Genomic DNA, 12893 nt, shown 5'->3' on the forward strand with positions numbered 1-12893 from the left:
AAATTCAGGGTTTCATTTTTGCCATTTTCTCAGTTGTATCACACAGAACTGATACTGCTGCACATACTGTGCTGTGCAAGAGTCTCACTCATTTCTTTATATTTTGCTTCCAAGGAGCCAGACTTTCTTGTATTTTTCTGGGTTTTCTTGGGTTTTCTGAAAGTCGTTCAAAGCTTTTCTTTGGACATTTGTTGCTTTTTCACTTATTTTCGATACACTCGTTGTGCCTTACCATTTTCAAAGGGATATTTGTCTTTGTTTGTTTTTTATCAATTCACAGTGACCTATGAGTCATTTAACCATAAAAAAGGTACCTGACTCAAGGGATGAACCAGGGTCCATACATAACAGACAACTTGGCAAAGAATACGTTTAAATTTAAAAAAAAGAAAAAACGTTTTAAAAGCTATCCTGGTTTATTTAGCTGAACTGAAATTTTATATTGTTGCAATGGAAAATTGGGATTTCTGGTTTGAAACTGTTTATTTCACTCTACCTAAAATCACTTACCACAGAAAAAAATCAGCAGAAACAATTAGTCCTTAAGTAAATATGTACTTTAAGTCAAAGTTTTAAATTACATTATTGTCTGATTAAAACTAATAGATTTAACTGTAACAATTTTTTTTAAAGTGGGTTTAAAGTAACCTTTTTTTTTCTGTGTATGAAAGTCCAAGGAAAGGTTTTGGAATGACCTTCAAGAAATCTCAAGAACTATTCCTGAAGACTACTTCAATAAAATGAAAAGAAAGCTTGCCTGAGAGGTTTCTGACTATGATGAGGAATAGGTGGTCATACCAAATACTCACTCTCAAGCTCATTTGAATTTCACAAACTGTTTGTTGGGTCTGTGTTTCCACAAGCCCCGCTAGTTTAGAAACGTATTCTTGTTAACGACAAAAACAAGACGAATTTCTTTTACTTGCTAGCAAGGGAGGCCCCGGCCGGTGTCTCAGAAAGCACTCTGAATCCTACCGCAGACTGACCCCAAATCCGGCCTCCGCTTGCTGCCTTTTATTGGGAAAACAGTTCACACAATACACATCACAGCAAAAGCACCTCCCACCGTAAAACCCCCAAATGGTTCTAAGACAAGGCACTATGTGTGTGTATGTGTAAACATCTGTATGCATGTGCAAGAATGTGTGTGTGTGTCCCTGTATACATGTGTCTCTGTATGCATGACTTCCTGCTCACCAAAAGGATCATAAAAGCAGGAAGCAACATCACAAGAATCAGATCTTCCAGATAGAATGTATCTGCAATAAAACCTCCCCCAGCACAGAGTGGCTGGAGAGGTGGTCAGAGACAAAGGAATGTCTTGATCCTATAGATTGAACTAAGACCTTACAAATTTAAGAAACACAATGACAACATTCAACAACTAGACTTAACACTGTTTTTGCTTTTAACACTGTATTTCCATTTATGTTTGCACATTTCAATTTCCATTTTTTTTAGCAAAATGTAACAAACAAGGGGTGGCTCAAGACTTTTACATAGTATTGTACTTCCAAATGCCATCAGTCAAACATGCCTTAAACCAGGCATGCCTTTAATGGGAAAGACGTTTAGATATTACACCGGGCTTTGTGTTAGATGTAATATATTGCACATGTCGGTGTGTGTGACAAAAAGCTGTCTGTCTTTTTGAGTGGATACATAAAGGAAAGTCAGACATGGAGAAGATTTAGAGGGAGCCTTAAAAGTCAAAAGTAAAGTGAAATAGGACCTAAGGGACTATAAAGGGAGGGAAGGGGACAGGAGCTGAACATGGTGAGGTCAAGGTTTGAAGTTGACAGGTGCTTATCAATGGAGGGACAGACTGACAGTGTGGGCTTTGGGGAAAGGCAGTGTGTACAGGAGTGGGATGGGGAGAGGGAAGAGGAGTGAAGCATCATGCATCACCTGTCAGACACCCAGCCAGTAAGGTCGAGACATGGGACTGGAGACACTGGCATAAGTGATTACCCAAACCGCCTTGGCTAAGCTTGAGACATGCATTTTTCATCCTCAGGGTCAGGGGTTTGAAAAATAAATGTCATACCTCTCCCTGCTGCTTGCTAAGATCACTAACCTGCCAGGCCTAATCATACATCCAGCTGTACTCACACACCTAGCAACTCCCAAATGAGAGAAGCCTTCTGGTAGAGGAGAGCTTCGGAAAGCATTGGAAATAAGGCGCGGGAACGAATAGGAAAACTTTCACACACAGAATAACATTGAAACCAAATTTCATATTCCAGAAGCGTACTGGAGGAAACTGTTTACTTTTACAAGAAGACAAAAAATATTGGATAGCACTTCATTAAAAAGTTAGCGACGGTGACAGCCAGTTGCCCACGGTTACGTCGTTTACAGTTGGGACTTGTAAACAAAACCACTGTGGGTGCTCTCGTTGGTGTCACTCTGATGACCAGAGCACTGTTGTTTACTATAGGCAGCACTACAGCAAGTTAAAACAACATTTTGAAGCCAGCCATATTCTCCACTTAACTTTTTGTTGAAATACAAAAACACGGCTAATGATTCCACCAAAACGTCGAGTCATTGTGTTGGAAATTTCCCCCTAAAGACTGTTTATACAGAGGTTTTTTTGTGCGTTAAATATGGTTTAATTCGTCTGCGGTGACTGGAGTTGGAGAGAGTTAATTGAAGTGTGGGGATGAATAGAGCACTCTGCTTTGTGAACAAACCTTTGTGTTACGGCGTTTATCATCAGAGGGCGTACATGCGCTCGTGTTATCGTGGAACGTACCCGGGGACAAATAGGTGCTGCAGTCATTTTGCAGGGCAAAAAAGAAGAAAATGTCTTATACACACCTATTTATGCGCTCCATATTTGAATCCTTCTCTGTCCCTGATTTTAAAGGGTCTGTTATCCAAGTGAAAAACAAAAATTCTTGCTTTGGCATTGAGCTGTGCTGAAAACATTGATTTTATTTGCCCAAATGTTGAGGCACTGACCTCTGAGATTTCTGAGTAAAGTTCATTCGTGACTGCTCATTTGTCAGGCATATTAAAAAGAAATTATTTGCGTATTTCTAATCTTTTCTGCTGAATTTTGGATAAAAAGATTGACACCACTATCATGTCTGTGCACCACCTAAAATTAAGGTTAAATAATTAACAAGTCTCTTAACATGCCAAATCTTTTTGTACACAAAGTGAAGTGTAAAAACAGCAAATTATATTTCTGGTTTTATGTTTTTTGACTGATAGTTTGCCAGAGAAATAGCAGAAACTCCAGGGCTTAAAACGCTGATGTTTGTACAGATAAAAAAATGTGTATAGTTAATTAGTGACCTTAAGAGATTCCCATTAGCAGACATTTTAAACTATAAAACTACTATTAAAAAAAAGAGTTTGTGTGATGAGGCTTGGCTCCAAGGCAGACAGGAGGCAAAGCTGGGAGGTGAAGAGCTGGGAAGGACAGTGGAGAGTGGGCTGACAGGTGAGTGTGGCAGAAGAAGTGACAGCATGGCTGGCAGGTAGCTGACTGGTTGCTGGCTTGCACATTAGGAAGATCTGAGGCGCAGAGACAGAACTTGGTTAACATGAGAGAGAAATATACAAGGAAATAAATCAGAGTTGGCCCAGCGTTAGTTTACTGCTGAAGCTGACAGAACAATCTGGCGGAGAGTGGTTGGAGAAGCAGTTGGTTAGGTGAGCTGATGAGACAAGGGTGTGCCAGCCATGGATCAGGATGAAAGCCACGCCCAGGAAAGCAAAGTAGAACGCAGAGACAGAAGGGAGGGGAAAAAATTTGGCTTAATTCATCTTCATATTGACAGATATGAAAGGGTACCAAGAAAAATATTTCCCCAGATCAAGAACTGTTTGTTTAATAGGCTCAGAAATATGTTTTTATTTTTCAAACATGATGTTTCTAGCATTTGGAAAAACTTTTTATCTTCTCATTAAAATGTACACCCATTTGTCTGCCCTCCACTCCACAGACAGAGAGCATTTGTCAGTTTGGCATGGTCAAGCCAATAGAAATGCATTTGGACACAGAACAGCAGTAGGTATCAAGTCGGTCTTAATGAGGACATTAAAATTAGATCATACAGCCATGCTGCTACTTCCGAATGTCACCTCTCCTACACATTCCTGCTCATTTTCCTCCCTCTTTTATCCCACCCTCCCACTGTGATGGACTCACTGTAGTCCTGGTGGTGATTTCACTGTCTGCCTGTTAGCGGCTGTGGGCTTGGCTTGCCTGTGTGAATCTGTCTAGAGTGTGGGAATGTCATCTCTGTGATTCCCTTCCCCGCACTGTGCTCTGCCTCGGATCATGCCCACTGCCTGCTGGGAAAATCCCACCTCAATCACTACAGGATAGAGATTATAGTCACTGTCCACCCCTCACCCCCCTACTTATTGCCACCCATCCCTTCAGGCTTTCAGTCTCCTGCATGTAAGTAGAAATGCTATGCAGTATTTAATCAAGCACAAATAAATAAGTGAGCTGTACGCTAATGCTGAGTAAAGTACATTTCAGTAAACATAAAAGTGGGGTTAAGGTCAAATCCATTTCATTTTGAATAGATTGAAAGCCTGGAAGTGTATGTCACATAACAAGTTGGCTTTTTCACCCCGGCTCACATTCAGTAAATGAAATGAAATTGGTGTAGAAACATAGGTGCACAAGGCCAAGGTGTCACATGTCTACAGATGATGTCTCATAGTGTACGCGTGAACCAAGAGCGGTTTCTGTTGATGAACTCGGAATCGGAGAATAAATGAGACACAGATGAGAAGATACAGACGGGGCTACGAAAATGAATGAACACAAAAGCACCTCAAGTTAAGGTGAGGCGACATGAGTAGAGAGAGCTTAGATAAAAATGAATGTGTGAAACAAGCCAAAGGAAACAATAGCCAGCAAAACAAGAACAGCGAGATCAGAGTGAGATTGGCATTCGGTCCTGGAGATGATCCCCTGTTCCTTCTCTGCTGCTTTATCCCAGAGGACTGCTGCCACCTGCTACCACATCCACTTTCCTGTCAGTACCAAGACCCCATGTTCCCATCTCCACACTATACACATTCCCTATATACACACACAGGCACATTTGCAAACATGCAAGCATCGCGACATATATGCATATAAACCTCTCCGTGTAAGCTTAAGCAAACACGTTCAGAAAATGGGTGTGTAAAACACACACATACACACACACACACACAGGTAGTTGCGTCAGTGCTTAACTAGGGAGGTAATTGACTTCAATGGCTGGTACACAGGAGTGGGAAAAAAATGAGGTGAAATTGACTGTAGGCTGCACGCTCTGGAGAAGAAGTCGTTGAAGAATTAAACTGTGTGAAGGTCAAGCTGTTGTGATTTTTAGACCGTGTGTGTGGGGAGGCAATTTAGGTATGCACAGATGCAAGAGAAAATTTCTAATTGCTTGTAAACAGGGAAACGCTAACGTCTCCATCGATCTGTCTTTGTGTGTCTTTAGGTATTCAAAGCTGAACGACCCAGCAGACTGGCTGTCCATCAATAGAAGCAACGGTCAGATAGTAACCACAGCAATGCTCGACCGGGAGTCTGTCTATGTAAAAAACAACATATATGAAGCCACATTTCTGGCAACAGACAATGGTAAGAAACTCTTTTAAGCTGCTGCATTAGTGACGTTTGCTATTTTTCATTTAAAATCAGAGTTTGCTGTTTCTTACATTTTTGCTTAACACTTTTACCACATTTTTTTTTATCAAGTTTTCATTCTTTAAAGACTCCGATGTCCAATAGTTTAGGCATATGATGACAGAACTGGGACTTTCTACAGTATAACATACACCTCAGCGTAAAATCAGTATTCTTGAAGGTGCTTTGCTACCATTTGTTTTATATGCATTTGATGTAATCCAGAGCCAAGAGTTGTACAGTGTAATTGAACTCTGAGACACAAGCTAGTGTTTTGTATATTGAGTATATCAGCTGATTAAAACTTCGACTTGCATGTGGATTTAGAAGACTATAAAGGCATGTAGCTGGGTTAGAGTCAGTGAAAATCCAGGATTTGCACAACTGGTTAAACTGTTGAGCCTCTCCTATCTTGTGTCCAAGCCGGCTTCCTCCTTGGGCTTTGTGCAATTTATGTAGCATACATTATTTGTTCTGCCTCAAAGTTGAAACTCAAGCATTACAGAGCACAAACCCAATCACAGCAAACAAATAACTTTTTCTCAAGTGGAAGTGAATGTTTCTTGTTTTCTTAAGTAAAACGGGAAATGCTATTTTCCTTCCAAATTGCCTTATCAGTGACGTGCAGCGCACTGGTGCATTTATCTTAAGTTGAGCTGGCTTTGAAACATTGGTGTGTTTATAGGTGTTAGCATGTGTGAAGCCACTCGTTTGAAACGAAATTTGGCGAGTACGTGCACATGTGTGTGTACATGTATTTGTGATGACTGACAATGTCAAACAGCAAAAAATGTAACCTGCTGTGTTGATGCATGGAGACGCAGCAGGATTATAGGTTTACATGCTCCTGTTGTTTGGACTTTCCTGTTTTTTTTTCTGCTTTTTAATTCCAAACCTTCTTTATAATCACGATATGTTACCTGTTTCCTATTATTTGGGGTTTTTTGCTCACCTCACCTTTGTAAAGTACACCGTTTCGACAGGCATGCTTCTAATAGGTCTGCCTGATATTGGGACTGTGGCCAAGAACAAAAGAAACCAGAAGGGTTTTTTTCATGTGCATGTTTGTGTGTCTATGTGGGTCTTGCCTGAGTGCCAGCCGTCACAACATAAGAGGGATTATGGTAAGAAGTACTATGAGACAGTAAGGATAGTAGAATGGGACATGAAGAGGTGGTGACAGCATGGTGAGAAGTACACTTATTACACCCCCTCGATGAAATCTGACCATTTCAGAACCCTTTGGCTCATTTTCCACTTAACACACCTATGGTATTGTTTATTTTTATGCGTTATTCAAAGAGCATATGGTAGCCTTACTACGAGTCTTTTCACCATGCCTCGCATCTCTCATCCCCCATCAAAAAAAGGAGTTAATACAAATCCTTTTGAGGAATTTACACAAACATAATTATTTATTTAGCTGGTTAAAACCCACATAATTCTCCTATCAGCTGTGGCAAGCTGCTTCCACATGTCCCCCATACATGGCTAGGATTAACAAACCAGCAGAACTGGTAAGCCTCTGTGTGTGTGTGTGTGCGCGCGCGTGTATGTGTGTGTGTGCATTTGAAAGCCTCCGTTTGCAGTACTGCATTCATGAACCACATGTATTCCTGGTAGAGCATCTACACATGTACAAATTGCATTTAACAGTCTGCATTAACTGTGTATTTGTATAGGGACAAGTATGTAACATGAACCATGCCACACACAGGGCCTATGCTAATTTGCAATGCCTGTCCCTAGACTGGCTTTTAAAGTACAAAAAAACTGGAAATACACACAACAGTTAATACGAAGAGATGCATAATTACTGTCTGGATGCTTATAGCATGAAAAAGACACTAATAATAAAAATGTTTAATTAGTGTCGGTAAAATTAAGTGATCCACTTGATCACTTGGATGGGAAATGAATTTAAAGCTTTTAGAAGCTGTTGTATAATATTTGAAAACTCAAGTGATTTTATAGCCTGCATGGCTTCCTAAAGTATCTGGCTTTTGAATGATGAATAATAACTTGGACATTATAGAAGTCTACCTGTTAATTAACGAGTCGTCATAGTTAAAAGAATGCAATGTTATCTATCTATAGACAACATGAACAATAGATGAAAGATGTGGTTACCATGACATTAATCTCTGGTTTCTTGAGGGGTGTTTCCATCTCGAGGGATGGAAACACCCCTCGAGATAGGTGTTTCCATCTTAGTTGCAAAAAAACTGATGTGGCAATGAAGGACAGAACTGGCTATAAAAAGCTCATTGGCTAATGTCTCGTGCTTGGCAAGTCAGCGTGTCATTTCATACTCCATTGCATCACCAAGATGTACAAAATACACTTGTTTTTTAGTCATCGTTACCCAAAATTAGCAACAGAGCCCTTAAACTCAGTAGGAATGTGTTTATAGTGGCCTTCAGATAGAATGCATGTTTAAGGCACTTCCCACAAAACTGTGTGTGAGCTGAGCATCTATATTGTTTCCACTTTTACGCCTGTTGTCCAGTTATGGCAAAAATTTTAGGTCACTCATCCAATGTCTCTAGATACTAAAACGTATTATATTCATCAGTGACGTCTTGATGTCTTTATTAATCACTTGATATTAATGAAGCAATCGAAAAACCATAGTGTTACCAGTGAAACAGAGCTCGAACTGATAACAGACTCACTCCAGACCCTTGTCTTCAGCTGTGTCTCACCCTTCTTGTGGCAAACGTCTTGCTCTGTTGCCACATTTAATTGGCAGATCTGTAAGCTTTGCATAAATCTTTGTAAATTGCATTGCCCTTATCTCATGCCAGAGATGAGCCCTGGGGTCGCTTGATTCCATGTGATGACTGGGCCAGTGGGGCATGACAGGGAAATGACTCCTAATTGGGGAAAGCTAAGGGCTGTCACCCACTGACACACACTCAATAAACAACGCTGAGCTTTATACCGCTAAGCACCCTTTTTTAAGATGTTTCTCTGCCACATTTTCCTGCTGCACATACGCATTCATGCATTCATCACTTTGCTCAGCTATCTCCCTCCCTGATTGTTTAAAGTGTCTATTTCTTATTCCTAGTTCTCCATAATGCAGTTGCTGATGGTCTGTTGCTGTGTTCGGTCAATGCAGAAGCTTCTAGATTGTGCCCGTAGACGAAGTGTGAGTGTGTCTGTGTGCACCAGTGCATGTTATTGCACTCCAAGGCTGACACTATTGTAGTTAAAGCAGCACTTACAATGGCATGCCTACATCAGTATCAGACCAAGTTGCCTCGACAATTTCCACAGATTTACAAAGCTGAGTCAGAACAACATTGGTGTAAAGTTTAGAGCGTTTAATGTCACAATTTTGTCACCTTGCTAATAGGCAATAGCTGCGGATTTATATGTATAATGTGATTACTACCTAAAAATGGTAAATGAGCCAGTCTAGTGCAGTCATTGAGAGTTCAACACAGAAAAGAAAATCACCTAGATTCTTAGTACAACTTGATCTCACTTTAAAAATGATGCAACACTGCTTTCAGTTTGCAACAACACCTTTATTTTACATTCTAAATGTTCCCTGCATACGTTCTATGGAGATTTACTTTTAATACATAAACACACGTGTATACTGTGTTTAATTTCAAGTATTCAACTGATTGTCTGTGTGACAGTGAAGGACTGTCAATGTGCATTGACAATGTCCCATTAGTTGTTTTAAAGCAATGTACTGTTAATATTTCAAATAAAAGTGCCTTTATGTCCAAAATGGTAAACGACTATCATATAACAGTGTAATACACATAGACAAAGACTTGTTTAGTTGTGTTACAGTCATCATTATTGTACCTAGACTCGCTCCAGAAGATTGGATGCGCTGTGCCACCATCTGGATCGACTGTGATGGGTTTGATTTTGCTGTAAGACTAAAAGAAGAACTGGAAAGCATAACTGTCAGAAGTGTTTCTGTCAAGTGTAGAAATTCTCCTGCAGCTTCACAGTATTCCTACCTTTTCATCGTCATTGTGAATGAACAATGCTCCAATCACCTCTTCTCGTTCCTTTTTTGTATCTCTCTTTTTCATCTTCTTTCATTATTTCTCTCACTTCTGCCAGCCTTCGACATCTCTCTCTTCCCCTTCAATTGTCCCTTTCACTGCACACATCTTCTCTTGTCATGTTTTCCTCCTGTCGTGATATTATTTTTTTTGCTTCTCTCTTTCTGCTCTAAGGCTCTCCTGCAGCCAGCGGCACAGGCACACTGCAGATCTATCTGATAGATATTAATGACAACCCCCCAGCACTCATACCCAAAGAGTCTCAGATCTGTGAAAGGACGTACAGGAGCATCAACGGTGTCAACATCACTGCCGCTGATGCCGACACAGACCCCAACGCTGGACCTTTTGTCTTCGAGTTGCCCACGTTTCCCACCACCATCCGACGTAACTGGACAATTTCTAGGATCAGCGGTAAGGTGTTACCACTGAAGAGAAATGATCAAATTTAAAAAATTCAAAAAACGTTTTCGTTTTTACTTTTCTGACAATGCATCAAAAATCTCCTTACGCGTTTATTAACCATGTGCATGTTCATGTACATTACTGTGAAAAAGTCTTGAGTAGCTTACCATTTCTTTTTATTTTGCTTTCAAGGAGCCATACTTATTACATCGTTAAGTACTTTTTTACTAGCACCCTGTCACACAAACACATAATTTGTTCAAATTTCTTTAGTTGAACCAATGAAAAATGTCACATAGCACAGTATGACAGGGATAACATAGTAATTTTCTACCAACGAGGTGATTCTCAAAGAGATTTTAACAAAAAACTTGGCATGTACCAGCGTGCTGTGCAGTGTGTCCTTAGAAAATTTGAAGAAACTGAACAAAAGGACGGCAAAAGAAAAAGTGATAGGTCATGTCCTTAAGAAATAGGAAAAGATCTAGCAAAGACCTGACACAGGACCTGAGAGATGCATCTAGCCTTTTGGTTGATTCATCTTTGATTGAAGCCTCGTCAGAAATGGTTTCAGTAGAAGGGTGGCTGCCAAGAAGCCAAATTACTCAAAAATTGGACTAAAATTAGTAGCAATGGTTCTTATGGAATGAAAAGCATCTGATTGGCAACAGCTTCATTTTTCAGCATGACAGTGATCTCAAACACACTGCCAATGCAGTAAAAAGATATCTGGATAAAGGAAATACACAATGGCCTCCCCAGAGCGCAGACCTGAACATTATTGAAGCAGTGTTGGATCATCTTGACAGAAAACAGAACAAAAGATAGTCAACATATAAAGAAGAGCTTTCAGTGTCCTTCAGAAAGTCTGCAGAACTGTTTCTGAAGACTACTTAAAGAAATTACAAGACAGCTTGCCTAAGTGTTCAGACTGTGTTGCAGAATAAAGGTGTTCGTACCAAATATTTGCTATTCATATGCTCATTTGAATTTTGTCTTTTTGCCTTTTACGCTATATTTTTGTTTGGAAGTTTCACTAAATGGCTGCAGTATTTATTTATTTTTTTTTTTACAAATATCTGTTATTAAATGTAGATAAAACATGTAAATTACAGTTATTTTATGTCTTGATGCATGCTCAATTATCCAGGTAAGTAAATCCCCAAAAGTTGATTCTGTTCATCTTGATGTAACGTTTTCAGTGGGAGAACTCTACATCCAGATGAGCAGAATCAACTTTTGAGGATACGGTTATTTAAACTATTTGTAACCCAGGAAAAAAATAATCCTTTTGAAAAATGAAATGTGATTGTTAGTAATGTCTCTTTTCCCTTTACAGGTGATTTTGCCCGTTTGAGTCTGCGGTATCAAATATATTTAGAGCCTGGAGTGTATGAAGTCCCTGTAATCGTGTCAGACTCCGGGAACCCTCCATTGTCCAACAGGTCAGTCATCAAAGTTAAGGTGTGTCCCTGCGATGAAAACGGAGATTGCACCACCCTCGGGGCCGTGGCAGCTGCTGGCCTTGGAACTGGAGCCATCATCTCCATCCTCATCTGCATTATCATACTACTCAGTGAGTTTTTGCTATTCATTCAGCGATGCTCTCAAACATATCACGTACCCACACATTTGCTGTAGAAAAGTTGTCTGTGATTAGATTCCTCAAAAAAGTGTAGTACATGGCACAGACATAAAATATTTAACAATACAATAACATCAGCACCAGTTTGTATAATAGATAAATGCCTGGAGTGCTTGAATCTTCTCCAGCATCTCTGGATGAGATGTTTTTGTGTTTTTTTTTTTCCTGGTAGAGAAAAAATGCTACTATCAGTCTTGCCTTACTTTGTTGCTGCTGTGTTCACACTGTGTATGGCAATCCCAATAGATCATTTCAAATGTTTTAAAAGTTTCGATTATTTAGAATCTTCTATTATCTTATAACTCCTATTAACCCAAAATTCTAATTGAATCTGTTTTCTTGTTATTTACTCAAGTACAGCACACCAAGCTTTTGCAGTGATGACATATACAAGCAGAAGATCACACAGAAATAACCATAAATATATAAATAGATAGATAAGACTACAAAGATAATAAAAACTTAAGGATAAAAAATGAAACGCAATAACAAAGAAAAATTGTTCGTCATGATTCATATTACTGAAACGTTAACCGTATGATTAAGTAGGGAAAGGTCATAGTGGCTGTGGTTAAAGGGACTGTTTGGAGGAAATAAATTATGAGTAGCAGCCATCTGCCTGCTGGGCCCATTCATCCACCAACCGGCTCCCTAAGTGGTTTTGTGTTGGCATAGCTATGTCATTGTACTTTGCAGTTTGTCATGTTAACATAAACTTAGGTTGTTTATTCTTGACGGTCTTTTATCCCTCAGGACGAATGGCGAACAGCTTCCTCAGGATGCATTAGTAAAACCGACATTTAATTAAATGTTGCCAAGTCCGACACAAACGTGCTAAACGTATTAAACGCTATACATGTTTAGCATCTGCACTCTGTGCTTATATGCAACCTTACTACGTACTTATCTGATTGTCTGCTTTTAGTTTGTTTTTTAGAGGTTGTTGCAACATACCATAGGGTTTTTTCACATTCATGTGTGTATCATTGCAGGCATGGTGCTGTTGTTTGTGGTGTGGATCAAGCGCAGAGAGAAGGAGAGGCAGACAAAGCAACTGCTCATTGACCCTGAAGATGATGTCAGGGACAACATCCTCAAGTATGATGAAGAGGGAGGAGGAGAAGAGGACCAGGTGAGATCCTGAGAGACG

At 39.8% G+C, this 12893-nt stretch overlaps 1 protein-coding gene across 3 annotated transcripts in view; it reads left to right on the forward strand.

Moving 5' to 3' along the window:
• The window catches only part of LOC308406630 (cadherin-4-like), a 253347-nt gene that overhangs the window by 235260 nt on the left and 5194 nt on the right, over window positions 1–12893 (forward strand). For all 3 annotated transcript variants that reach the window (XM_080897730.1, XM_080897731.1, XM_080897732.1), the window contains 4 exons: window positions 5469–5611; window positions 9868–10107; window positions 11438–11674; window positions 12736–12875. In XM_080897730.1, the coding sequence (XP_080753856.1) occupies window positions 5469–5611; window positions 9868–10107; window positions 11438–11674; window positions 12736–12875 (760 nt within the window). The remainder of the gene's footprint in view (window positions 1–5468; window positions 5612–9867; window positions 10108–11437; window positions 11675–12735; window positions 12876–12893) is intronic.

This window comes from Rhamphochromis sp. 'chilingali' (genome assembly GCF_963969265.1).
Source record: "Rhamphochromis sp. 'chilingali' genome assembly, chromosome: 12".
In the NCBI taxonomy this organism is placed as follows: domain Eukaryota; kingdom Metazoa; phylum Chordata; class Actinopteri; order Cichliformes; family Cichlidae; genus Rhamphochromis; species Rhamphochromis sp. 'chilingali'.